General features: G+C 43.5%; 2 protein-coding genes across 2 annotated transcripts; one reads left to right on the top strand and one right to left on the bottom strand.

The window, feature by feature from the left end:
• Window positions 1–6,886: 6,886 nt before the first annotated feature.
• Window positions 6,887–17,845, bottom strand: cotl1 (coactosin-like F-actin binding protein 1). Its single transcript, XM_063480452.1, has 4 exons — window positions 17,408–17,845; window positions 16,464–16,546; window positions 9,439–9,596; window positions 6,887–7,044 (listed from the first exon to the last, which is right to left on the bottom strand). The coding sequence occupies exons 1-4, from the start codon at window positions 17,482–17,484 to the stop codon at window positions 6,934–6,936; spliced, it is 429 nt and encodes a 142-aa protein (XP_063336522.1). The 5' UTR covers window positions 17,485–17,845; the 3' UTR covers window positions 6,887–6,933.
• Window positions 17,846–21,511: 3,666 nt separating this feature from the next.
• On the top strand, window positions 21,512–25,790 carry klhl36 (kelch-like family member 36). The gene is made up of 9 exons (XM_063477563.1): window positions 21,512–21,813; window positions 22,318–22,395; window positions 22,829–23,023; window positions 23,227–23,349; window positions 23,820–24,041; window positions 24,127–24,432; window positions 24,637–24,864; window positions 24,955–25,112; window positions 25,218–25,790. The coding sequence occupies exons 2-9, from the start codon at window positions 22,318–22,320 to the stop codon at window positions 25,786–25,788; spliced, it is 1,881 nt and encodes a 626-aa protein (XP_063333633.1). The 5' UTR covers window positions 21,512–21,813; the 3' UTR covers window positions 25,789–25,790.
• The last annotated feature ends 418 nt before the right edge of the window (window positions 25,791–26,208 follow it).

Here is a 26,208-nt window from a genome sequence, read left to right as displayed (position 1 = left end):
GCCGTTCTTGGGTGACAAGAAACCAAAAAGAAAAAGAAAAGCTCAGAGGTCAGGGTTGGAATGTCTCATGTTTGTAATCTGAAATTCAAATAATAGTCTCGGACATGCAAAAGTGATCACTGGGTATAAGTAAAGGGCTGCACCACCTGATCCAAGTCCAAAGATTGTCTGTAGACCACAAGTAGGCATTCATCAGCTGTTAGATGTGGTTGGCTGGAATTACTTACATTGCCCCAAATGTAGTCCAGCCACATCTAACACCACGGTTACTTTGACTGAGGATCACTCATCAGAGTTCTGCAGAGACGTAGACTTATGACCCTCAGGGGGCTGAGAAAGTCTCCGAATCCTGAGCCACATATCCAGTTTCTGACTCATCCCTGCAGTGGAACACCTCATGTTTATCATTTTTGGCACTGTCCTTAAAAAAGCTTTTCAAATGATGATTACATTTTTAAAATCTGTTAAATAACTGGTATTCCAGCTATGGAGCGTTGGTTGGTTTCTGGTGTTCCTGGGAAATACTTACTGGCTTCTACAATGGGAACACGAAAGTGACAGAGCTATGAGGATCCTGCTGCTAATAAGAGTTATCACTACACTTATTACTGATTGAGGCTACATTTGGAAACACTGACATCACTTTAAAACGATGGAAAACATAAAACATGTGGTGTGGCAGAAGATGAGTTGAGATGAGGATTTGTGTAGAGCAGATGAGTTCATCGGGAGTAACACGAGCTCCCCTCTCTGAACACTCCCAGGGTCCCTGCCTGCCTCTTTCTCTCAGATGTTATCACACAGGCATCTGAGTCTGTTTGGATTTAGGCCTCTGAGCTGTGACTAACCAAATGTTGAATCAGTCCAGCAGCACTTACAACAAACTGGAAAAAAAAGGAGCCAAATGTTAAAAGCTTTAATGGAAAACTTCAAACTAAATGTCTCGCAGAGTTTCTCTGAGTCTGAGAACCGCACTGATGCAAACCGTCTGAACCTTTAGGTGTTTAGAGACGCCTCGCTTGTGGCGTGTTTAAATTTAAAGCAGGGTTTTTTTTTTTAAAAGCAGCCCTTTAAAATAACCAGCAACCACAGCTACCTGGGAATAAGCAGGAAACAAATGAGAAACTTCTAGTTAATTATTAGTTAATCAGTAACTGCTGATAAAAATGTATCCAGATAATGTAAAGTAGCTAATCATTAGTTAAGGGGGACCTGTTTAGCTCTGTACCTTTGTGGTTTCACATGATACACTGTATCAGTCCTCTTTCATATGCCGGGTCTTGGTGCCACCCCTCAGTCCATGTCTGAACACACTGCTTTAGCATCCTTCACCCTCATGTTAAAAGAACTTTATTCTGAAGGGCTCCCACTCCACACTGCAGGTCCCTACATACCCACATCATGGATATCTCCTGTCTGTGATGTTACAGATCCAAAAGTAGAAAAACCTGTCTGAACAGAAAAAGAGGCCGAGGGATTACCTGCACAAACTGTGACCTGATTCCTTATTAAAATATGAGCGTGACAGAAAACAAGGAAACACGCAGTAAGTTCCCTTTTATGATTACGTAGTTGTTAAACAACTTAAGAACAAACTGGGAGCTAGTTTGATTCCTAATGGATAACTACACAGCAGATAATAATGATTTACTACATGAGACAAATTGACAGGCACTATTAACTTATGACTCATTCAAATTTTATCATAAAGTTGAAGAAACTTTATACGCACATTATGTGTTAGAGACAGAGATCACAGTTGTTCTCACTTTCCTGTTTAACATGCAGTCATGTTAAAAATAAAAGTCCTCTTTCGATTCTAAAGTTTTACATATAAGGACAGAAATAACAATCGTGTGCTGCTTAGCAGGTTTGTCACATCGTTGTGGAGGATTTTTGGCCCACTCTTCTTTACATTGTTGGCTCAGTTCACTGAAGGTTGCAGCACACAGGACCTCAGTCAGGTTGAGGTCTGGACTCTGGCTCGACCATCTTTTCTTTTTCAGCCGTCCTGTTGGAGATCTGCTGCTGAGCTTAGATCACTGTCCCGTTGATGACCCGGTTTGGTCTGAGCTTTAGCTGCGGGACACGCGGCCTCACATTTGACGCTTTGGTATACTCGGTGACCGCAAGGAGCCCAACTCATCATCCCTCTACCGCCGTGCTGACAGCTGGTATGACGTGTTTACTTTTCTCCAAAGGGACAAAGGACATTCCAAAGGACATCTTCCTGGTAACCCTTCCAAACAAGCCATGTTTGTACAGCCTTTGTCTAATTGTACTCTCATGAACTTTAACCTTTAACATGCTAACTGAGGCCTGAGATGGAGCTCCTTTTGTTTTTTTCAGTTTTTCTGAGGGTTGCACAGGCCGACCTTGGGGTGAATTTGCTGGGACGTCCACTTCTGGAAATTTTGCCAAGTGTCTTGAGTGCTTGGACATGGCCTGCTTCTGCAATTTGATTTAGTTTTTGTGAAATACATAAATAAATATGTAATGTGTTGTAACTCGTCTGAGGTTGTTTTTATTTATTATGTTCCAAAACATAAAAGTATGAAGTGTTATGACACTGGAATAGTCTGAATCATTACTTGAGCTGTTAAAAGGCAGGAACTGATGTTTAAGAGGTGAATAATTAAAGAATAATTAATTTTCAAAAAGACAACAGCATCATGACATAAACATTTAGATATGTGGGGTGAGTGGAGGACAATTCCTGCCTCTCTCTCTCTCTCAGAGCACATGACTTGTGTGGGCTGCTGTGTTGAGGAGGTCTGAAGAATGCAGGAAGGACTGGAGTGCCAGCTCTGCAGGGACTGATCTGACAGTCCTTGTTCAGACTCCTACAGTCCTGCATGCTAGTACAGTGGCTCAGTGCTTAGCAGTTTGCTCACAGTAAGAGAGAGCTGCGTTCAAGCTCGACCCGTCTGTGTGGAGTTTGCAGCTTCTCCTGTGTTTGTGCAGGTTTTCTCGCAGAGTCCCGGCTTTTCCTGTTATCAAAAATATCCTCAGTTAACGCTGCTTGTCTTGGCCAGGCACACTCCAGAAAAGGAGTTGTACTTCCTGGTTACAGGAAGATTTACACACACGCACAAAAAAAATCCCTCTCTGAAAGAAAGTGATAGATGCTTCTGCATGCTTTTACCTTTGGCCCCCTCCGCTTGGAGGTGTCAGAACATGCGAGACACAAAAGTGAAAGGAAGAAGAGGCCAACAATCACAACACTACTGTGGAAGTCACTGTGCACAAAACTGAACCAGTGCAATTCTAACAAACTGTTTTTCTTTTTTCATTTGAGCGTTGTCAATTAGTCGGACTGAAGATTTTAATTAAAAGGGAATTCTCTTAAGGATCATGGTTCTCGTGCACTGTGGGGAAAAAGTAGGAGCTCTCTGGAGGCGTAAAGTCCATAAATGCTCCGGCCCATGATCCGGTATTTGTGCATAAAGCTGTGCTGTGGGTCTCTAACAAAAGCTCACAATGAGAAATGTTTGAGACTCATTTCAGGCTTGGTTTATTTATTGCTGTGTTGGTGTGAATGTTCCTGTGGAGGGGTCATCTGCAGCGTGCCAAGACTCTTTTACCTACATGTCTGGAAATCTCTTGGGGGTGCGGGGATAAACATAATCCAGCAGCCGAGGATCAGAGGGGGAAATCCCCCAACAAATCAGCAAATACCAAAATCTCCTTCTTTAAACCGCCATACCAACCAAACATACAGATCCAAACTGTTTTTTTTACTCTTGGATCTGTGTGGTGTCACTGAGAGGTGATTTCCTGTCTGTGAGCACAGAAGCCCCACCCACCCTCTTCAAAGAGGGAGGAGCTCGAATCGCTTATGTCAGACACATGAAGAACTGAGGGGCTGCACCAAGCACCAGCATAAGATTAAACAAAACTATGAATTTACAAAACTAAAAGAATCCCTGTATGGAGTTAGCACTGAGCAGAGCGGGTCCTCTTTAAAGCAGCGCCACAGCCTCTGTGTTGGGTCTATTTTAAGCAGCATTCACACACTTTACATGACAATGTGTAACACAGAGACGTGGGGAAAACGCTGACAACCGTTTAAAACCTTGATTGTGGGCAAGAGAACTGAAAATAAAGGAAGAAACTTTATTGCACTACACAACAGACACAAGTGGTTCCTCCTTGTACGACTTCATTGACCTGCTGTAACAAGTCTGCTGTGATAAAGGCCCATCCACTCATTTTTAATGCAAATTAATCTAAATCTTAAGAACATCAGCTTCAATACAGTGGTCCCCAGCATGCCTGTCTCAACTCGCCCAAACTCCCACACACACTGATGGTGATCTCAAATTGCATCCACTACTCACTTCCTTACAGCTCTGTCATTATGAAACCTGCCATTAGTCTTTACACACTGCTGCAACCACCCAGCAGGCAGGCACCAGCCTACTGTATGCACAATCACTCAGCAGAATCCGTGTTTGATCAGCAGCAAACAAACAGTCATCCACTCAACAGGGAGCTGTAACAGGACAACCAACACACACACACGCACGCAGACAGTGTTTGGGCTGGAACAGCCGGGAGCCATCGACTGACCTATTACACACCAGCAGCTGTCACTCTGGCTGCAAACCTGCTTTTGAAAGTAATAATGTGCAAATCGGGCATTGATATTCTCCGTTAACATGCAGACTTACTAGATGTGACCAAGTCATGACTGCAGACTGCGAGGATTGAATCAATACGAAGCAATGTTCGATAAAGAGCAACCAATACAAGCGGAGGGGGGGAGGTGTGTAAAACTCTTATATAAACATGATGATTTTTAAATCATTTAAACATCAAAAGTTGAAACTGGGAAAGCTCATTTTGATTTAATGCCGGCAGCTGAGGCAGGAGCATCTTTGGACCGTGTTGCGTTACCTCAAAGAGTCTTTGGGAACTGGGCAGACTAATTACAGCATTTTTGAAAGAAAAATATTTTCCCATTCTTGCATCATATTATATTTTTGCTGTTCAGTTGCCTTTGCTCCGTTTTGTCTCCTTTTTAATTTCATAATGTGCCGGATGCAGACTGGTATGCACTGCAGGCACGCCGGGTTAGCCTACGTAGGCTAACGGTTCACGTGCACGGAGCGCTTTAGTATCATCTTGCTGAAATAAGCAAGACAAAAGGAGGCCACCTGAACGGGATGTGTATCATTGAGGAAACAATCAGGCCTTCACAGATGTTGGTGCTGGTGACACACGGAGGAGGATGCAAATTTGATGAGTGTGGTCTTGCCCTCCACGCACAGTCCTGTTGCTGACCCACACCTACCGACTCTGGGCCAACATAGATGTGTTTGCTGGGTTACTGTCGTAATAAAAATGGAGGTTAAGAGACACAAAAGACACTTTGAGAAACAGGTTTTGGAAAAACATCAAATTTTATTTTGAAATGACCGATCTTGTGCCCATTCTGTTTTGTTTCAATTTTGCATGATTTTTTTTTTTTTTGGGAAAATCTGTTCCAATGTTTAAAAAAAAAAAAAAAAACCAAACAAACAAAACAAATGATCAAGTAAAACTTTCCAGAGAAAATAAAATTCATCTCAAAAGCAAGAAAAGTACAAAGAAATAAAATCCTATTTTATCCTTTTTAGCAGGGGGGAAGGGAGGGTTGAACCTAAATAAAAACAGATGCTACAACCGAGACGTGGCTGCTCCTGGGTCAGGACGACGGGCTCAGACCCACATCCCGCCCACATGTAAAAGAAGACAGCCAATCACAGTGTAGTGTCCACAAGCTCCCATGATGACCCTCTCTCCATGGGAGACTAAGGCAGTCAAACACAGTAGGTTACAGTATGCATGGATACCTTTCAGTGGTAGATGATGAGATGAGACACCAGAAGAAAAGACCTCCATTTTTCACTATCCTCTGAGGTTGAGGGGAACAGGCAATAGCTGACTGCAACGGATGCTTAGAGATCAATATTAGTCATTCCTTTGTTCCTCTATAGCAAAATACAGGCCAAAGCCTCTGGTAAAGCCACGAACATGGTTGTTTGCCATCTCAGCTGACACGGATGAAGACAAACAGAAACTAGAGTGACAAAAAGGCTCCACAGCTCAGAGGACAAGGAAGAAGAGAGGAGGATCAATTACAGTGAACTCTGATGCTGTAATCCAAACACAGCTGTCTGGCTGGAGATGAAGAGGCAGTTAAATGTGTACTCAGCAGAAACGCTAAGCTTGCTCAAAACAAGCCGCCAACCATCACTGAGGATACTGTTGGGAAAATGGAGATCTCTTCCTCCTGGAGGTACAGTGTATTAAGACTACGAGCATGTTCTGGTATCTAACACATGCCTGCAAGCGAGGGGTGTCTGCTGTGCTCTTATCGGTGAACAGTCTTAATAACATGAGCCGCTCTCATGGCATCTTTGAAGTGAAGCCCTCCAGTTTTTCCACATTTTCCTCCTTCGCTTTCAGTCGGATGGCGCTGAAGCCGGACGACAGCTGAGACGAGGAGGAGCGTGAGATGACGACGCACAGCACAGTAGATAACCAACCATGAGCTGACTGGGGAGAGGGCAGGGCGTCAGAAAGGAGAGGACACCTTTAAGAGTGCTTATATGCTTGCTTTTAAGTACACGTTTGTGGTGGTTAACCTGTATATTCTGTTATGCAGCTGCACTGGTTCCAGCTGTTTATCCTACAAATCAAGGACAGAAGCACCCTGATACAGATGTGGACACATCCAAAGAGGCTTTTCCTCAGTAAGCTGGTTCAGCTTCCTGTGACGGTCTACTTGTCACTAGTGCCCTCTCCATCCTGCCCTGCCCTCTCCCCGAGAGGTAGCAGCCCAGTCCCAACACTCCCCGCCCCCCCCCCCCCCCATTTAGACAACCCAACCCCACCCCGCCACCCACAGCTGCTCCGCCCTGACCCGACCCTTCCAGTGGCACTTCTTTACTCGGCCTGGGCGTCGTAGTTGGCTCCGCCGGCCTTCTTCAACTCTGTGCGGATGTAGTCCTCGTCCAGTTCCCGCGGGTCACTGATCATGAACTCCTTGGCAAAGTTCTGCACAGAGAGAAGAGAAGATCAGAGAAGACCAGCGCTACCAGAACACGGACATCTACATGAGAACACACAAAGCTAACAGGACTTTACTCAAGCATACTTTATGACCGCATGTATACTTCTCTCTGCTCAGTCCAGCAGTTAATCCAAGAGACAACTTTCTTTAAAATCTTCTAAAAACATGAAGCTTCGATTGTGAAATTCTGGTACGATACTGATGGAGATGTCTAAAATAATTTTGGCGATAGCCCACATCATACATATGACCTGCTGACAATAATGAACACCATATCATCTGCCTAATTATAGGCGTGCATCCCTACGATAAGCAGCTGGTATTTAGATGCACATTATGAGGATGCTTTCAATAAACTCCTTCACAGTTTAATACAAATTAAAAGGTAAACTGGAAATAGGGGAAAAATTAAATTACATAATAAGTTAGTGACAAATTGGTATCAAGATTGACATTTGCCCCTCCATGAAGATGTACTGAATGCATAAGAGGAGGGAAAGCAGCTGCTGTTAATCAAGTCTGAGACAGCATCTAAAGGAGGTTCTGGGGTGGAGGTGGGTTGCAAAGCAGCTTACAGCAGCTGCAGACAGGCTACCGGTGAGTTATCATCAGCTCCTGTGTAGGTGGGCGAAGCTATGCTTCATTTCTTGCAAGTGTCACCAACAACTTTAATTTAGGCACCGATATTATCTGTATTACTACAGCTAATACAGTCTTCTGCATCCAAAACTCGTCATGCAGCATGTTCCACTGCTGGAGCTCATCAGCACGAGGTAATCACATGTTCTAGCAAGCCATATTATTTTTGAACCGAGGTGTTATTTCAACACTACCTTGTTGGTTTTAATCCTGTAATTCTTCACCTCCTCCGCAGTAATAACCACAACTGAATCGACTTCCTGTTTGCCAACGAACTGGCTGCTCGTCCTGAGCAACCTGGCGCGTTTTATCAGCTCAGCGTGAATTCAAAGCTAAAAATGTTTTGGCCACTCTGATGTTGTTAACACCAACATATAAGCCTCTTTGGTAATTTGGTAATTGGTAAATGGAGCCGCACTCTTTAAGCTCATTAATGTGCTGTGTTGTTGTGCTACAGGTGAGTGCAGCATTTCTAGTCCACTGGATTTGTTTGTTTTTTGTCACCATTGTCATGTTGAAACAGCCGTTTCTTAAGAACTCATGAATGCACGGATAGCTTTACCTACATTACTCTGATACTACAGAAATCCTATGGCAAGAGAATTTCTTCTGTGATTTATAAAAGTTTATGCAGACTTCATTTAATTTTGCATGTCCCTTACAGACCATATCCTGTAACCTCATCGTTTGTTTTTGTTTTGGGTCATTTTCCTGATTTCCCTATGTCATCACTTGGTTTTCAGCATCATTTTATTTGCATGGACTGACTGTCATCCTGCTCTGGTGGGGGGTTTCCCCACAGGAGTGATCGTTAACCCCAATGACACAAGCCAAATAAAGGTTACATTGAAAAACAGTCATCAGAAACCAAACCTCCACATGTACCGTTAATTTTGTCCAAAGGTCGCTTGCTAGGCTTCACCACAGCTAACTCGAGCTAAATGCAAGAACTTTATTAGTCTGTTACTAATTAAACGGTCATTAGCGGGCATCCAAGTTTTTCACGTTGCAGCCGTACAGTTCATATACGCAGCTCTATGTCATGCTTGATAGTCTTACCTAATAACAGTGTTAATTTTGTTGACCAATAATTCATCATAGGACCCAACAGGGGACCCTTTCTTCTGACAATAGCTAAATAAATCTTATGCATGAGGACAAAAACTATAATGACAAGTACTGACACTTTGTCAATGATTCAAAAATAAATCAAAACTAATTAAGTTAATTAGCTTAAGTATGTTAGCACCCATCTTCCCCGTTTCTCATGACAACACAACAAAATGTCAACACATGGGAGGAAGAGAAGTGTGGACAAGCAAAATAAGACACAATTTGTAAACTGTGACCTTTGTAAACTCTCACCGGTAAAAACATAATAAACTTTTACACTTTATATTTTTAGTCAGCTGAATCAACTTTAGACTTGGACGACTGCAGTCTCATTCCATTTAGTCAACTGAAGCAAAGAGACTTCAGATGCCTGCATTATGACTGAAACTAAATCAGAATTTCTGTCAAAACTGACACTGGCTGATAAACTGTGGGGCGCTGACCAATGGGTGACCTCAGAGTGCCTGTGTCCACCTTTAAATATGGCCTCAGAAATACAAAGAGTCCATAACACATTTATCCTTCTGGTTGTTTTTGTTCCGAATCCAGTGTCGTGCGAATGTAAAGCCACCAGTTTCCCCAAAGGAACCATTACTTTAATTGCTACTTTCTCCAGAGTCACTGACCTGCACAATGTCTTTGACCAGCGTCTTGTCCGTGCTGATCTTTGCACGCTGCAGCCCGCTGATGCATTCCCCGATCCAGGTGATGAGGGTGAACTTGGCTCGTTTGCTCATGGCATCTCCCGTCGTGATCCGGACGAAGCCGAACAGACGAGCGTCGTCTGAGGGAAGACGGGGAATGCATGAGTCAAGACAGATTAAAGCCGAATACATCGACTAACCAATCAGTGAGGAAGAAAGGATCGCACTAGATGGAGTTATAAAAAAAAAAAAAAAACCACAATCAAAGAAATACAACACATTAAGCATTAATTGTCTTTAGATTTTGGGCTGTTGTCATGCGGACATAACTTATTGCTATTTTCATATTTGCAAACACACGCTGGATATTTATTTATGTAACCCAATGCAAGTTTTATTAGCCTATTCAAAACTGGCCACCATCGATCAGTTAAAACTGTAACTGAAGAGTTTGTGCTTTGATCAACAGTTTTACATTTTAAGTGTTGCTGTGCAGAGTTGTGTGCTTTTGTCCCAGTGGCACAGTCCCAGCACTCCAAACCAGAGGGACGCTTTGTGAGAGCGCGTCTGTGCAGCCGGGGAGTATTCAGGTCAGTAGACTAGATGAGTAAAATCTTTTGTGAGCCCTGCGGTTGTGTCGCAAACCTCCCAGTGACCACGCCTGTCACTGTCACGGTGGTCCACTGCAATCTGAGAATAACGCCCGAATACAAACAAGCACGCCGACATGAACGAACAAACATTTCTGCTGCTTCTTTTGTCTGACTCGCGCCGCCTCGGGATCCTGGGTTTCCACTCAGATGCAGCTTTCCACCAAATCTTAAGAAAATCATGAATGTGCTCTTCATCTGCTAACTCAAGATTCTGAGTAGAGATTAAGGAATTTCAGGCATGCACCAATTCAGAATTTCTGTACTAAGAATAAAGATCAAGTATAAATGTTGGTGGTAAAAAAAAAAAAATCTTAATGAAACTAACTGACCTGTTTTTTAAGTCTTCAAGCTTTTTATTCCATTGTGGTCAGCTCTTTAACTTTATATAGACAGTGTGTTATCTGTCATATGTACAGATATATATACAGAGACTAACGTTTTGCTCAAAACCCTCCAAATCCTTCCTAATTTCCTTCTTTCCTCAGCTTCTTCATTTGAGGACTTCATTGTTTTCTTTTCCTCAGAGGATATTAAACTGAATACATTTTAACTGTTTGGACTGATGTTTGACATTACCACAAGATGTGGTAAATTACAAGCAGCGTCTTTTATTTCTTTTTGGCATCTGACAGACAAAATGACGAATCAAGAACTTGATAAAATCATGGTTGGTGTCTTTGCCATCCATACATTTACTCTTGAACTCTATTCATAATTCAAAAATGGTCCTTATTTATCTTTTGATGGGCCTTGGTGCTACCCCTCAATTCATCCTGACTAAAACAGTTTAGCTCCTCCCCCTTCTGTTAAGCAAACTTTCTTCTGATTGGCTGCCCCTCCAGAGAATTTTGAAAAATTGGAGGTTCAGTTTTACCAAACCTTTCAACAACTAACAGTCCAGAAGCCAAAGATGTTCAGTTAAAGTTGGTATATGAAGAAAAGCATTTACATTAGTGACAGTGAAACACATATTTGGCACTGGTACTTGGAAAATAAGTGAAATGGTTAATACATTCAAAAAACACCTATCAGAGCGTAATCTCTCTTGACAAACAGACACCATAACTGCATGGAAGCTTAGTGGTTTAAATACAAAGTTAAACCTATTTAAACTCTGAAGACACCAACTGACAATGACTGCTAGGACTCATTGTTACCTACAAAATGATTAGTGACAGCTGATGGACAGAGACCAGTGATGTAGCTACATGATCTGTAATTTTCACAGGAACTTCTCTGTCCTGGTTTATAAATCACAAGCATCTGAAGACTTATACAAATATTGTTTTTGGAGATGCTTCCTTTGCTTTTGGCAGAAGGTGGTCTTCTCTGTTCTTACCACAAAAAATAGCAAAACCTAAATATGGAGAAGACCAGTGTTTTTTTCCTTTGCAAATCTGCATCCTGTAGACCAGAGGTGGGGAACTCCAGGCCTCGAGGGCCGGTGTCCTGCAGGTTTTAGATCTCACCCTGGGTCAACACACCTGAATCAAATGATTAGTTCATTCCCAGGCCTCTGGAGAACTTCAGGACAAATTGAAGAGGTAATAAAGCCATTTAAATCAGCTGTGTTGGATCAAGGACACATCTAAAAACTGCAGGACACTGGCCCTCGAGGCCTGGAGTTCCCCACCCCTGTTGTAGCTGTGGGACCCACATCTACATGTTGTAGGCGTGTGCAGTCAAAAGGGGACAGCATCGAAAAAAATGTGGAAAAACTGGTAATGACGACTAATCTTCTTGTAGTCCCTTTGTTCTCCATGCTACTAGCTAAACTAAAGCATTCAGAAAGTATTAACAACTTGTTAGCAGTGAAACGTGTCTTTACGTGCTTAAAGAAAAAGAAAAAAAAAGCCTCTCTTCCTCTTTGTGGTGAACTAAATAGTCCTCGTTTGCTGTTCAAAGCAACTTTTCAAACCAATCAGCACCGTCACCGTCAGCTGACCTGCCGTTTGCTTTTTAGAAATAACTGCACACCAAGCGCGTCTGTGCGGCAACTGCTTTGGTTGAATTCCCACAATGCCTCTCTCTAAGGCCCAAAGAGCCACAAGCGAACACCAATGCAGAAGCATAAATCCAGCATACCACTCTGCTGGAGTGTTGTTTGGTCTAAGAAGTCAGAGAACGTGGAAAGGACTTATATTTGAATTTTAAGGAAAGTGCAGATGCCTTATCACGCCTGCAGGATGTCAACACATTGTCCAATAAACACTCCTGCCCGCCCTGCCTTTAGGTGCTCCACAGATTACTCATTACCATCTTCCAGATGTTGTTCTCTGTGGGCTGCAGGGCAAAGAGCAGTTTCATTTTAGGAATAACAGCACTGCAAACATACAGACTCAGCTGCAAACCAATTAAAGACTGAATGAATACCTCTAAAGTTCAAAGACTTATGGAAGCATTCAATACACAAATCTCAGATTATGGCACAAATACAGCCAAAATATTTCAGTGTCACATTAAAAGCTCCACCAGGCAGCATTTAGATGCAACACGGCCCTGAAGCATCAACAGCACCGTCCCTCCACCCGGGTCTGTGAGTGCCGCTGGCTGCAGGGAGGGTTTGATAATGTTTTAAAGTCACCCCTTTCTGTGACGACTGGGCACCAAATCTGTACATGTGCCAGAAAAATAAAGGTCCCTAATATTTCACAGTGCCTTTGAATTCCACATCCTCAAATTTCACTTTAATTTCATCATTTCCTCTGGGATCAATAAAGTTTTCTGATTCTTTAAACTTCCTGTTATTGCAGCTCTGCCAACTTTCCACTCTCCACCTGTGATCTATTGGTTTGGAAATGTCACCAGTGGAGTGGAGTATCGGATGCCAACAGCTTTATAAAAAAGTCTGTCATCAGGAAAAAAGCTAAACTCTATTTTCTATTCGAAGGAAAAGTTTAAAATGGGTCATTAAAAATCCTGACGTACACCTCGGTTCTCTAAAAGAAGTTGGAGAGTAAAAAGCTGCACTGATATATTGGCTGAATGTCAGTCATGTTGGCTGATATCAACAAATTTACATGTGGTGCTTATAACTGTCTGTGTGAAGTTATTGTGATAAAGAGCTGAAAGGTCATTCCTCACTTCCTTGTACTGCTGGGACGCACCAATCCTATATTTAGGATACGGTTATTTTAACCCACGTGCTGGGAAACTTTAACTGCACTTGAATGTGATTATGTCCTTTTCCATATTTATTGCTATATTTTGCTACCTTATATATAAAAGAATGATTTCCAGTGAAGGACATAGTTTAGGATTAACACTGGTGCCTGATCAGTATTCTGTATCGACCCAAAGCCACAGTACAGACATGTGTATCCAATCAGAAGTGGAAAAGGTTGGACATGTGCATTCGGATATCTTCAATCAAATATTTGGAAAAACACAACATTAAGTGATTTTATCTTAGGTTTATTAAGTTGTGATGTCCTGATGAGGAAGCATTTCAGCAGGAAATTCAGTGGCTTTGATTTGAAGATGATATGTGAAATGGTTTGAAAATGTAAACTGGTTTATTTTAAGTCTCTGCTGTGTTAAAGTCTTCACAGTGAAACGTCTTATCTTTACATTCGAGCAGCTGATACAGGCTTTCAGGACAGGACCAGCCACTATAAACAGTCTTATCAGCCACAGAGGACATCCCTCGTGTCAACACCTCACTGCACAAGCAGTCACGTGACTCAGACATGTCTGTGAATCAATCACTCTGTCACATCCAAATATTGCTATATGGCGATTTATGAACTCTTTGTCATGGCTCTCATCATGGTTTGAGCCACCAGAGAGAAAACCAGTACAGACACAAATCCTGGCGCTGAACCACACCCTCCCACTTCCTCCTTCTGCCTCGCTCTTCCTGGTTTATCTTTCCTTTAAAGCCATGCTGACTCTGCAGACAAATCTGCACTGAAACTACAACATGATGAGGAGGCAGAACAGCGACCTGTCGGCACAGAGGTTGTTCTGCATTAAGTGCCTTCATTTCAGCAGTTGTCGGGCGACACCCTGCCTCCCCGAGCGCACCCGCCTGTTCCCTCTGAAAGCAACCAGAGCCGTCTCCTGTGGACGGTGTCAGGTGGATCAGGCAAGGAGTGGTGTTACCAGCGTGTCGACGGTGTCCAAATTTGGTGTTTTTAATCTACGCTAACAGCGAGGCCCGAGGACGGTGAAGTCAAGGTAGTTGGATTCCCCCTAATGAGTTGACACCACCTTTTATAATTAGCACTTGGAGCTATTTGTACACAACTGATTAAAAAGATTATTTATAAATTTAACCCAAAACACCAACTTCAGAGTTGCAATAAAGCCAAAGAGTCAAGAAATTACAATTCATTCCATTAGCGGCAAAGACATTTATCCCTACTGGAAAAAGTCATCAGCTAATCAAAGCCAACATTCATTTCACGGGGGGGGGGGGAACAGACCTCATGTTTGGAAATTGCTAAAAATGTACAGATGTGCATTTTCTTTTATTTCCGGAAGATACGTGGCAGCATGTGGGGTAGGACATCAAAGGGACATCACAGAGAGGCAGCAGCATTCATACCCACATCCACACTCGCCAGTTAACTTCACATTCATGCCTACAGACTGTGGGAGGAAGCTGCAAGCTCGTGCTCAGCGACAGATTTGAACCCACAACCTTCTCGTAAAGAGGCGACACCACTGCACCACCGTGACACAGGCGGAAATATATTTGATGAGACAAAAATAATTCTTTATTTTAGTTTTAAGACAGCAATCCATACAAATCCATGGATGGATCAAAGGTCCAGAAAACTACAGTGAAATTATGATTCGTCCCCTGGGGGCTATGAATGTCTGCACTAGACCTTTTTCCGAGTTGAGTCAGCAGGTCTTCAAATATTTTAGGGCTATGTAAAAGTGTTGGCTAGCTGGAGGTGTTACAGTAAAATCTGGACAATTAAACCCAGTAAAATGTATCCTCTGGGGGATCGTGTCTTTCTGAACTATGTTTTATGGGAATCCATCCAATATTTAATCAATTTATGCCTGGACACAGATCACCCTATGCTTATAATTCATCCTGAGGGGAACCTGACAAGTCTGAAACATATTTCATGGAAGTTCACCTAACAAGCTGGTTAGGATTCATCTTCTGAAAACAAGAACCACCTGAATTTAACTGCACAGTAATGCACAGACAGATGAAAAGTCGATACATCTCTGAATCATCCATCGTCTGGTGGTTATATGGGCATTCATTTTGGCTTACAGGTGATTGTTTTTAAAATATATATTTGGACGACTTAAGAAGTGAAAATCTCCTTTACAACATGGTGAAGAGTTTACTTAGAACTGATCCTTTAGTGGGATGCAATCAATAATATATACCTCTAACTGAGTCATTGATTCCGGTTACATTTTCTCAGAAGAAACTAGGATTAAAAAGTCTTAAACTACATTAAAAAAATGAGGAACCAGATCTTGGTGTAACAATACCCCAGCATGCAGTATCTTCTTTTTTCACTTCCTGCTGCAGTATAAGTTTAAGATCAATATTCTACAAGAGTTGATCTGGACTCACTAAACTCAAGTCTGCGGCAGCTCCTCCCACACACACACACACACACACGCACAGGGGTTTTTTCTGCAGGTTACAACTTCACTGCTAAATAAGGCAAACGAGCCCACAGAGGGAGATGTGAGTGTCATCACTGAACAGGAACCAATAGCGAACGCAGCAGCTGAGCGGTTACATGTAAAGCACTGTTGTAAAGGAGTGATTTCAACATAGGAATGTGAGCTCTAGACATCAGGAAGCAGAGAGACACAGGAGGCCCTGAAGCTTTAAAGACAAAAAGAGCTTGCATTAGCAGTTGCCACACCCATCATCTGAGCAGATGCTTCACTCTCTCTAAAGGGGAACTTCACCGGAGTGAGATAGGTTTTTTTGATATCTATACATAAAAGGTTTGCGCACTGGAAGTCATTGCACCACAGTGGCCTATGGGAGTTTGTGCTTTGGGAGAAGGTTGGAGGCTCTCTTGTTAGAGGCAGGTGAAATATTAATGAACGTCAGCTCGTTGAAGGAGTAAAGCTAAAAGTTAACATATTTCCACTGTAGTTTGCACCAATAGACAAATGTAGGCCACCCTGTAGTAAAAAACTTGAGATATTGTGAACCAGATTATGCAATGCAATGAATACACAGCTAAGTGCTCTGACAGCCTCGTCACAGGCTCAAGGCTCATTGGGTGATGGAGCACAGAGTCTTAAAAGATTAGTGTCCCGCCAAGTCAAGCTGCCTGATATATAGGCTGTTTTACAGAATCTACAGCAGCCAGCTACACAGCTACAGCCCTGCGTTTAAAACTGATCCAGTCTTACCTGTGCACATCCTCTTGAAGTCCTCATAGTCAGTCCCTTGTCCTCCAGGCACAATGATGTTGTTCTCATATTTAAACACAGCCCTGGAAGGAGCACAGTGGGTTAATTACTGTTGGATCACATGAGTTTGCATAATGCACGCACGCGCACACACACACACACACACACACACACACACACACACACACACACACACACCACCAACAACCATTGCAGAAAAATGCCTGAGACGCCCATGCAAGGTGGCAGCTGTGTATCAGCCATCTGCAAGTGTCACCACTATAACATTTTCCCCATTGAATACAGGACAAAGGAAATTACTTCTGCCCCGCCGGGCCTGATAACAGTGCGCCGTGTGACCGCTGAACAGTCAGAATACAGATCAGCCACATCCGAGGGACAGGACAGCGAACGCTGCGTGTATTTTGCCCAGTTTTTCTAAAGAATCAGTCCGCAATGTGCCGTTCTAGCGCGTTTTCGCAATGAGCAGGCGTAACTGCATAGGAACATAGTGTAATTTAAAGTCCTGGTGCAGAAATGCACAAGTAAACGCCACCAAACGTACAGCTGATGACATTTTATTGGCCTTTATTAGTTAGTGTGCTATTCGGCATGTATCCGCTTATTCAAACGACGCTTATTTAAACACAATGTCAACTTTTTCAAAAGCAAGTCCGTCTCTTCATGTTGCGCTCTTCCTCATTGAAAAGACGGAACAGTGGGCGGTAACAGACAGAATGAAAAACATTTTTAACTAACACCACATCAAATAAATACTCTATTTGGTGTTTTAATGGTCGCCGAAGTGGATAACTGCTAGAATACCACCAGACAGATGCAGGGTTATGCGCGTGTGTCGTTCATTTTCGGTAATTTTAGCGTTAATATAAAACAGTCACAATCTTCAATGGAGTATGGGTTAGTAACCGTGCCCGCACACTCACCAATTGATGTCAGTGTTATCGTCCCTCACTTGGTTGTAAGCCTCTCTGCAAGCCTCTTTATCGATCTGGGTTGCCATTTTTCGGATGGAGAAGTGTTAGGCAGGCAAAATGAGCGTTGAATGGGTCCGAACCAGGGAGGGCCAGCTACACGGTACTAAAGCGGCTAACTTGCACAGTGGATGCTACACATCAGAGACCTAGAACCGATAGCGTTTCACGGCGGGCTTCAGTCGGAAATCACGACCACTGCACTGGAACAATCAAGCCGGTGAGACTCAGCGGGAAAAGACGGCTGTTCTTCTAGCAGCTCGGTTCATTTCCTGTATGTTACCACTTTATGGGCGTGGGTGATGTTAGTCAATCAGGTTGCCAGCAGACAGACGGAGAAGCTCCCCCAGACGCTGCGTTCACCTCCTCCTGGTCAATGAGCGTTTAGCAAAAGAAGCGCTGTCAAGGTAACGGCGACAGGCAGCGACACTTTCCGGCAGGGATTTTCTAAATAAAATCAAAAGCAGCAAGTTCTCAAAAATGACTTGAAACCAAATTTAGCCATTTTACATTTTGCATCACCATGAAATGTTATTATTATAAATAATATTATTATTATAGGTTTCTATTAGTAATCACTATAGGTAAAACGTCCTTTTTTGTGGACAAGAGATTTTCTTTGAATTTCTTTGAATTAACAGAAACTTTCTGTTTCTATAATTCTGTATATTTCGGGATCACGTGGGCAGTAATCCTGGTTCTGCGGGTGTGAGCCTGGTTGTGCTGAAGATTTCTTCCTGTTAGTAAGGGAATAAATAAATATGAATTCTCTTTCTCTCATTCTAATATTACACATTATATATCTTTTAGCGATTTGATTCCAGATTGACATTTCTTATTTAATTGCTCTTACAGTGAATGATTATTTTTATTGGCTCTGTTTATCAATACTGACAGCCAAAGTGCTGTCAGAAACATGAAAAAAGTAAAAGTGTATCAAAAATGATTCAGCAGAATAAAAATAACTTTCACAAAGGAAAAGGTGTGTGAAATTGAAATGGAAGCTGTATACAATAACATGAGAATGAGAGCAATTGTTTTGCTTTTTTTTGGCATTTTTATTTTAATTAGATACTTTTATTCTTAAGTTAAAACGATCAACTTCCGGTCTTTCTTTTACCTTCTAGCGCAACTTTACACAGCAGAGTGCAGATGAATTAATTTGAGGAACAGGTACTAGTCTGACACAAAGCCATTGGTCATTACACTCACATAAACTACACCGTGAACCCACGAGCTGGGCTGAAAACATGAAATCCACTGATCAAATAGGCTAGCTGGAGGTCAAAGGTCATCTCCCTCCTCTTTGACACTGGCATAAGCCCAACTGAGCTGTACCTCCTGGTTTGTTTGTGCCTGCATCATCCTGCCACCTGCTGGTCGACCTGCTGTCGGTCACAAATAGTGATGTGTGATACCACTGATTTCCTTTCCGATCCGATACCAAGTAAAATTCAGGGTGGTATCGACGATACTGATCCGATACCGATACTTTGTACAAAAACTTATTTAATTTATTGTATCTCAAATTATAGCGTCATAATGATTACAGGACATCAGATTACTTGTTCTTATCACTTAATAATGCAGAGTTCATCATATAGAAATAAAAAAACAGAAGTTGCACGCTATTTGAACACCTTGCCTGCCCGCAGCACTAAAGGACTCCATGAGAGACGTCTGTCTCGCCCTAGCAGCACCTGTCCCTCTCCTCCTCTTCAATTCGCCTCAACATACGCTCGTCATATTCTGTGATATGATTTACTCTGAGGTGTTTGACAAGGTTAGTGGTGTTGCCACAACACCTCACTTTTTTGCCACATGTATCGCAAACCACGTCTCAGCTGTTTGTGGAGGTAAAATACGTCTGCACATGACTCCAATTACGCTCAGCCATTGTTGTGAGTGCGCACGCCAAGGGACACATTTATACAGCCGTATTTCGCTCATGACTATGAAAGGCGGAAGAGGAAGTAGTTCCTTTGCAGACAATCCAAATGTTATAGTTTCTTTCCACTGTGTTCCTGTTAATGATAAACTACAAATTTACCCTAAATTACTAAAATATCGATATTTTAATGTGAGAATCGATTCTAGAACATAAATGATTGGTATCGGAGGAATCGATATTTCAGGATCGATCCGCACATCACTAGTCACAAGCTTTCATTAATCTTTCCTGCAAACTTAGACTCAGTGGTCCGCAATAACCACACAAATAGCTATGTTAGACTGCAGGAGGGGGGCTGGTTATGTCTTCTGTCTCTCCAGCCTCATCTCCATCTGTCTGTCTCACAGTCTGCACCTGCTGTTACATGCAGGCTGCAGAGAGAGAGAGAGAGAGAGAGAGAGAGAGAGAGAGAGAGAGAGAGAGAGATGTTCTCTCCTTATTAAACATCCTAAATATGAATATGACAGCTTGATAAATGTTGTGTCCTTACTTTAATCACAGAAAGGCCGTGCTTGTGGGGCCTTCTGACAGAACTGCTTCCTTCCATTGTTTCCACTGCTAAAGAAACTGTATTTAAAGTCCTCTGTTCTCAGAGCAGCTTTTCTACTAAGGAGCTGTCCAAACAGCAGTGGTACTTTGTTCATAACTTTTATCTTTTTTTAGCCTTAACTTCAAAACATCACAGTTCGGAGAGTTTTCTTAGATTCGCATTTCACTACAGAAGCTACTTTTTGCACCAGAAACACTGAGTTAAAAAAACGAAGTGGCTGCTGTGGACTAGGAAGCTAGAGTTAGCATCTATAAACATTATTGCACAAGGAACACTGCTGCCGTGATGGGAGTTACTCCATCACAGTAACCAGGAGCCAAGTTTCTGAGCCAAGCATTCCCCACAGCATCGCACTTCATCCACCTGTTCGTGTTCCTCCCATAGGGCACGTGTGGGAGGATACTGCACATGTGCAGTCAACTCTATGACGTAAAAGAGGCAAAATTGCTCCATGTTTTAACTGTGTACCAAACATATTCAAAATAAATATATTACTCATAAAAATAATTGAATAAAAATAAATGATCTTATCATGTCTTTTATCAATAGCTTTTGGGGCTTTTCATAGAAGTCCACTTCCTTTCTCTGTGTAACTCATTTTCCCTGAACGGGACAAACTTTATTTGACAAATTTAGGAGGCAGGGTAAACCCTGGACAGGTCACCAGTGTGCTGCACTCGGACATTCATGCCCACATTGTTTATTGTTTTCTTTCAGATTATTAATCGAGGTTAACTGTGTCATAAAACAGTGACATTGTGACAGTCCTGCCACCCGATAGGCCTCCGTTTATCTCTTTAATATATTCATTCATTCATTCATTTAGCAGCTGTTTATCTACAGTACCGCACAAAAGTCTTGAACCACCTCCTTTTGTTTCAAAGGAGCCAGACTTGTAATGTTTTTGAAGGTGATCTTTAGCAACGTTGTTTCCTTTCTTTCTATTTCCCGATATGCTCGTATAACGTAGAGAAAAGACGGGTGGCGCAAGACTTTTGCACAGTACCGTTTGGCGTTGTTATTGGTAACTCAATGGCCTTCATAATGTGTTGATGTAAATAACAACATCCGGCCTAAAGTCGTTGACTTCAAAATAAAACGAAGCCTCAAAAAGTTTTTTTTGAACACTGCGTTTAGCTTTTAGTCTTGTCTGGTAAATCGAACTTACTACTACTACTACTATAATAATAATAATAATAATAATAATAATAATAATAATTATTATAATAATAATAATAATAATAATAATAATAATAATAATAATAATAATAATTATTATTATTATTATTATTATTATTATTATTATTATTTGATGCAGGTCCAAAAGTTTCCAAAGATTTCAATATCTCTTCAGCTTCTCAGAGCCCTCTGGTTTTTCAATACACAAAATAAGCAAATATTTTCCTTCCAACAAAAATTAGCAAATATTTATAAATACATATTTTCTATTCATCTGTAAGCTCATAGCTTGTAAACGTAAACCACCAATAAATAAACATGCAAGAGTTTATTCTGAAAACTCAAACCGGAAGTTCAGTTGATGTTTAACCTGCGGCTAAGCTAACTCCACCTGGCTGCTTGCTCCAGCTGTTTTTGTGGTCCAATACAGCATGTGTCATCGGTAATAAGTCTCTGTAAGAAGACGGTGGACGAAGAGCGAAGTTTGAAGCATTTTATTGCTTCCTGGACAAAATGCGGCAGTTTGTTCTTTGGCTGTCTTGCGGGACCCATAGATGCTGCTGCTGACGGAATAACAGAGGAGCCAGCCGCCTTCTGACCCGCCTCAGGTCCGCGTGGAAGCGCTGCTGTCAGTGGCTCTGCGGCAGTGACACGGCTTCTCGTCTGGGCTTTTCAGCTGTATGTATCTCATCTCGCTAAAGGCCCGAGAGCCGCGGCTCTAGCTTGTCTCCTCTTCCTGTGTTTAGGAAGGGCCGTGAACCCTCAACTGAGTGTGGTTCATAATATCTGTGATCTAAAGCATCAGAGCTCCTATTTCAGATGAGACTCAGACTCCAGCATGCTCGTTCAACTCTCACATCAAACACCAAAGACTTGTTGATCTCTTGAACTGTTACAGGTCCTGTACCAACATGATTATTGAACGTGTTCCAGACACATAGTGAAACTAAAAGCAGCCACCCCCGCACGCTTATGAACGATTTTTCTTATTACTGGGCAATAAATCAAACATCAGAGTCAAAGCTGAAGGGAATATCCTCAGATCTCTTGTTTTGTTTGACTTCCATTTTTTCTTGAAAATAACTGAATCAGTTAAACAATGTGATGCATTATTTGAGTAACTTATTAATTAGTTAATAGTTGTGAGAGAATTACAGTAAAACCTGTGTGCGTGTGCTTTAGATGATGCCTTCCTGGGGGGATGTAATGGACAAATCGAGCCGAGTGTGTCGACCCCAGCGGATTAGCGAATCGTCTAAGGTCAGTGTTATTATTGTTAAAAATTATCGCATGGTCTGTAAAGTAGCTTCAGGTTAATCGACTAATAGTTGTAGACAGTTGTCTATCCAAAGTGCAGAGGATCTGGGGACTGATTTCATCCCTCTGGTAAGTTGAGAAGTCAGCTCATTTCTAGCATGAGAGACAAAATCAGACAATGAAAAGCTCAGCAGATCTCTCTCTACTGCTTGTACAGTAACACTGCGAGTGCCAAGAACTTCCATCTGAAGTTTGGCAGCAGTTGGTTTTATCTGGGGTGTGAATCAGGAGGAATGTGCAAAAGTAAGCAGGCAAAAAGAAGAAGAAAGGCAGCCTGGTTCTTTTCAACAAGGTTTCTGAGGAGGCTCCTGGGAGCGGGCACACAGCCGTTTGGAGTAAAGAGTTGTGGTCAGGGTGATGTTGTCTGTGTTTGCAGGTTTTCCGCTGGGTGGATCATGCCGCTGAAGTGCTGCAGGGCCTCAACGAGCAGCGGCAGCACGGCCAGTTCTGCGATGTGGTCCTCGTGGCTGAAGACGAGCGCGTCCCCGCTCACCGAGCCCTGCTGGCGGTCTCCAGCCCGTATTTCAATGCTATGTTTACTTTGGGCATGAAGGAGGAGCACCAGCAGGAGGTATGCAGGCAACGCTGTGAAAAAAGCTTTCAGATGTTTCATTGATGCTTCAGGAAATTAGCTTATTTATGTACGTAAAATAATATATTAAAAAGTCAGATTAAAAACAATGTGGATCATTTGTGGGAGCCTTTGTTTCTATCTTAGTTGTACTGAAGTTGTAAATGGAATAGAGTACAAGCATGTGTTCTTCCTATCTGCAGGTGGAGCTGGTCGGGATGTCCTTCATGGGTCTGAAGGCGGTGGTGGACTTCCTGTACAGCGGCGAGCTGCCACTGGACGGAGGAAACATTGACTATGTGCTGGAAGCTGCTCACCTCCTGCAGGTAAGCAACCAGCGAGCTGTTAGGTTTAACGACGCAGGCCAAGCGGCAACTTCTGGGGCTGATGAGGGAAAGGGCCAAAAACTGCACTTCCTCTGATGGCCACTTGGGGCTGACCCTAAAAGTGAGTCAATCTCAGTAGACTCCCATATTAAAAAAATACTTTACAGCCTGGTACAAAAAATGGTTTTCGAGTAGTTTTCTCTTCATGAAAAATATACAGTAGGTGATTTTTTTTTTATAGCTCATCAGTTTAGATACTGTTAAGGCTTAAAGTTAGAGGGGTGACCTGTTTGACTGAACTTCTCCTTTTGGAGCATTTAAACTAAATTATCAGGAAAATAATATGTCTAAGAATTTCTGTGTTTGTAGTGCGAGAGGTTTAATCACCTGTTAAAATCACTTGTTTAACTGTTAAAAATCAATTGGTGGTGATAATTAATGTTACCTATAAAAACTCGTGCATTGTTCAGGTATGGCGAGCGGTGGATTTCTGCTGCCAGTTCCTGGAGACAGAGGTGAGCGAGGACAACTACCTGTACCTGCAGGAGCTGGCGCTGCTCTACAGCCTGGAGCGACTCAGTGCCTTCATCGACCGCTTCATCCTCAAACATTTCTCCACGCTCTCTTTCACCCCGGACTTCCTGCGCGACATTCCTTTCCACAAACTCAACTCCTACCTCTCCAGTGGCCAGGTGAGACGTTCTCACCACGGCTCAGCAGACGAGCTGAAATCAAAAGCAAGGTTAGCATTCTGAGAGCCCCTTTCTTCATCGCCAGGTTCAGCACGACAGCGAGCAGGCGCTTCTCCAGGCCTCGCTGCAGTGGCTCAGCCAGACGCCCGAGCGGACCTCCCATGCCAGGCAGCTCCTCTCCCACATCCGGTTCCCTCTGATCCCGGTGGCAGACCTCATGAGCAGGGTGCTTCCAGATGTGCGAGCTCTGCTGCCCGAGGAGGCCGGCTGTGAGGCCCTGGTGGAGGAGGCGCTGGCATACCACGCCAGGACCAGCGCTCAACCACTCCTGCAAACTGGACGCACCACAGTGAGGGGGGGAGTGGAGAGACTGCTGCTCATTGGAGGAGAGGTACAGAAGCTGATTTCATGATTTCACGTGAACATCATGTTAAACCTGCTTTAGACCTGATGTCTTCACACCTGACACTTACTGTGATATGATTTCAGTGTTAGTATTTTAATCTTGAGACTTAAAATATAAAAACGTGTCTCCACTGCTGTCTGAAAAGTGAAACCTGGAAGCTTCACAGCTAGACTTCTCTTGTTTTTTGAGGTTTCCGAGCGTGGGGAGGAGCTTAGCGCTAGCGTTTCCTGTCTGGACGCTGAAACGGGGAGCTGGAAGGTAGAGACTGAGCTGCCGGCCCAGCGGAGCCACCACTGCCTGGCAGTCCTGGGAGGTTTCATCTTCACCGCCGGCGGGAGCTCGTCCAGGGACAACGGTGGAGACGCTGCCTGTAACCTTCTGTACAGATATGACCCCCGCCACAACCAGTGGACCAGGGTAGAGTGTAGAAAAGTCCCTTCCCTCCAGCCGCTTTGATAGTCTGAGGTCGTTTAGCAGCCCAGACTCACGAACAGCGTGTTTTTGCAGGGTGCTCCGATGAACCAGCGGCGAGTGGACTTCTACCTGGGGACCGTGGGAGAGTACCTGATCGCTGTGGGAGGGAGGAATGATACCGGAGCTTTGTCGTCAGTGGAGGTCTACTGCCCTGCTGAGGACTGCTGGTCCTACGTGGCAGGACTGCCCAGGTTACTGCTGACTCCGCCTCTTTGATTGAGGATTATCTCTGATAGCTGAGCTGTGAGGACTGCGTTTACACGCCACACATGTAAAAAACTGTTTGTGTTTTGCAGGCTTACTTACGGTCACGCTGGTACGGTCCACCGTGGCGTCGTCTACATCTCGGGCGGTCACAACTATCAGATCGGCCCATACCGCCGGGACGTCCTGAGCTACAATCCGTTGCGGGATGGCGATGTGTGGGTGGAACGCCAACCCATGTCTCTGGCCCGGGGCTGGCACTGCATGGCCTCCCTCGACAACCTAATCTATGCCATCGGAGGCAGCGACGACCACGAGGACACCTCGGAACGCTTCGACATCCTGCAGGTGGAGTCCTACGACCCACGCAGCAACCAGTGGACCCAGATTGCGCCGCTGCTGCTGCCCAACAGCGAGGCGGGGCTCGCTGTGTGGGCAGGTAGGATCTATGTTCTCGGGGGCTTCAGCTGGGAGAGCATGGCGTTCTCCAGAGCCACACAGGTATACGACCTAGACAAGGGGGCGTGGTCCAGAGGGCCCGACCTGCCCAAATGCATAGCAGGGGCTTCGGCATGCGTGTGCACCGTGAAGCCTCCGCCGCTGTCAGCCTCGCCACAGAAGAAGATGGAGCCTGGGGTGAATGGAAGTTTAGAGCCTTCGTAACAGCACGGATGGACTTCACATGCACTTGAACAGATCAAGACTTTAAGTCTCCTACATGACTCTCATCCTCACCCAGAGGACAAAGTCAGAGCTGTAAGGAGGAAATCTTTCTGGAGCACACTGGTTAGATAAGTGTTGACAGAAAACTGCGTCATGTGATCAACAGTCTGTCCTGAATTTATATACATTTGTCTTCAGCACTGGACAGTTTGTCTGGCTTTGTAAAGTCATGAATCGAGGGCTTGCAGCAGCTCAGAATCCAGATGGAGGAGCCATTATTCTGTACTACGACCGACACGGTGACCAGCGGACTTGGGTCCCGCTGCCCAATAGGAGTCCGCGACTCTCCAGTCTGTTTACAGTGCAGGCAGGCCACAAAGTCAAGCTCAGCCACAATCCCAGCAGATCAGCTACTCTCAG

The sequence above is a fragment of the Pelmatolapia mariae genome, linkage group LG7, assembly GCF_036321145.2.
Source record: "Pelmatolapia mariae isolate MD_Pm_ZW linkage group LG7, Pm_UMD_F_2, whole genome shotgun sequence".
In the NCBI taxonomy this organism is placed as follows: Eukaryota; Metazoa; Chordata; class Actinopteri; order Cichliformes; family Cichlidae; genus Pelmatolapia; species Pelmatolapia mariae.
Note: the sequence above shows the minus strand (reverse complement) of the source record. Positions and strands in the feature narration are given on the sequence as shown.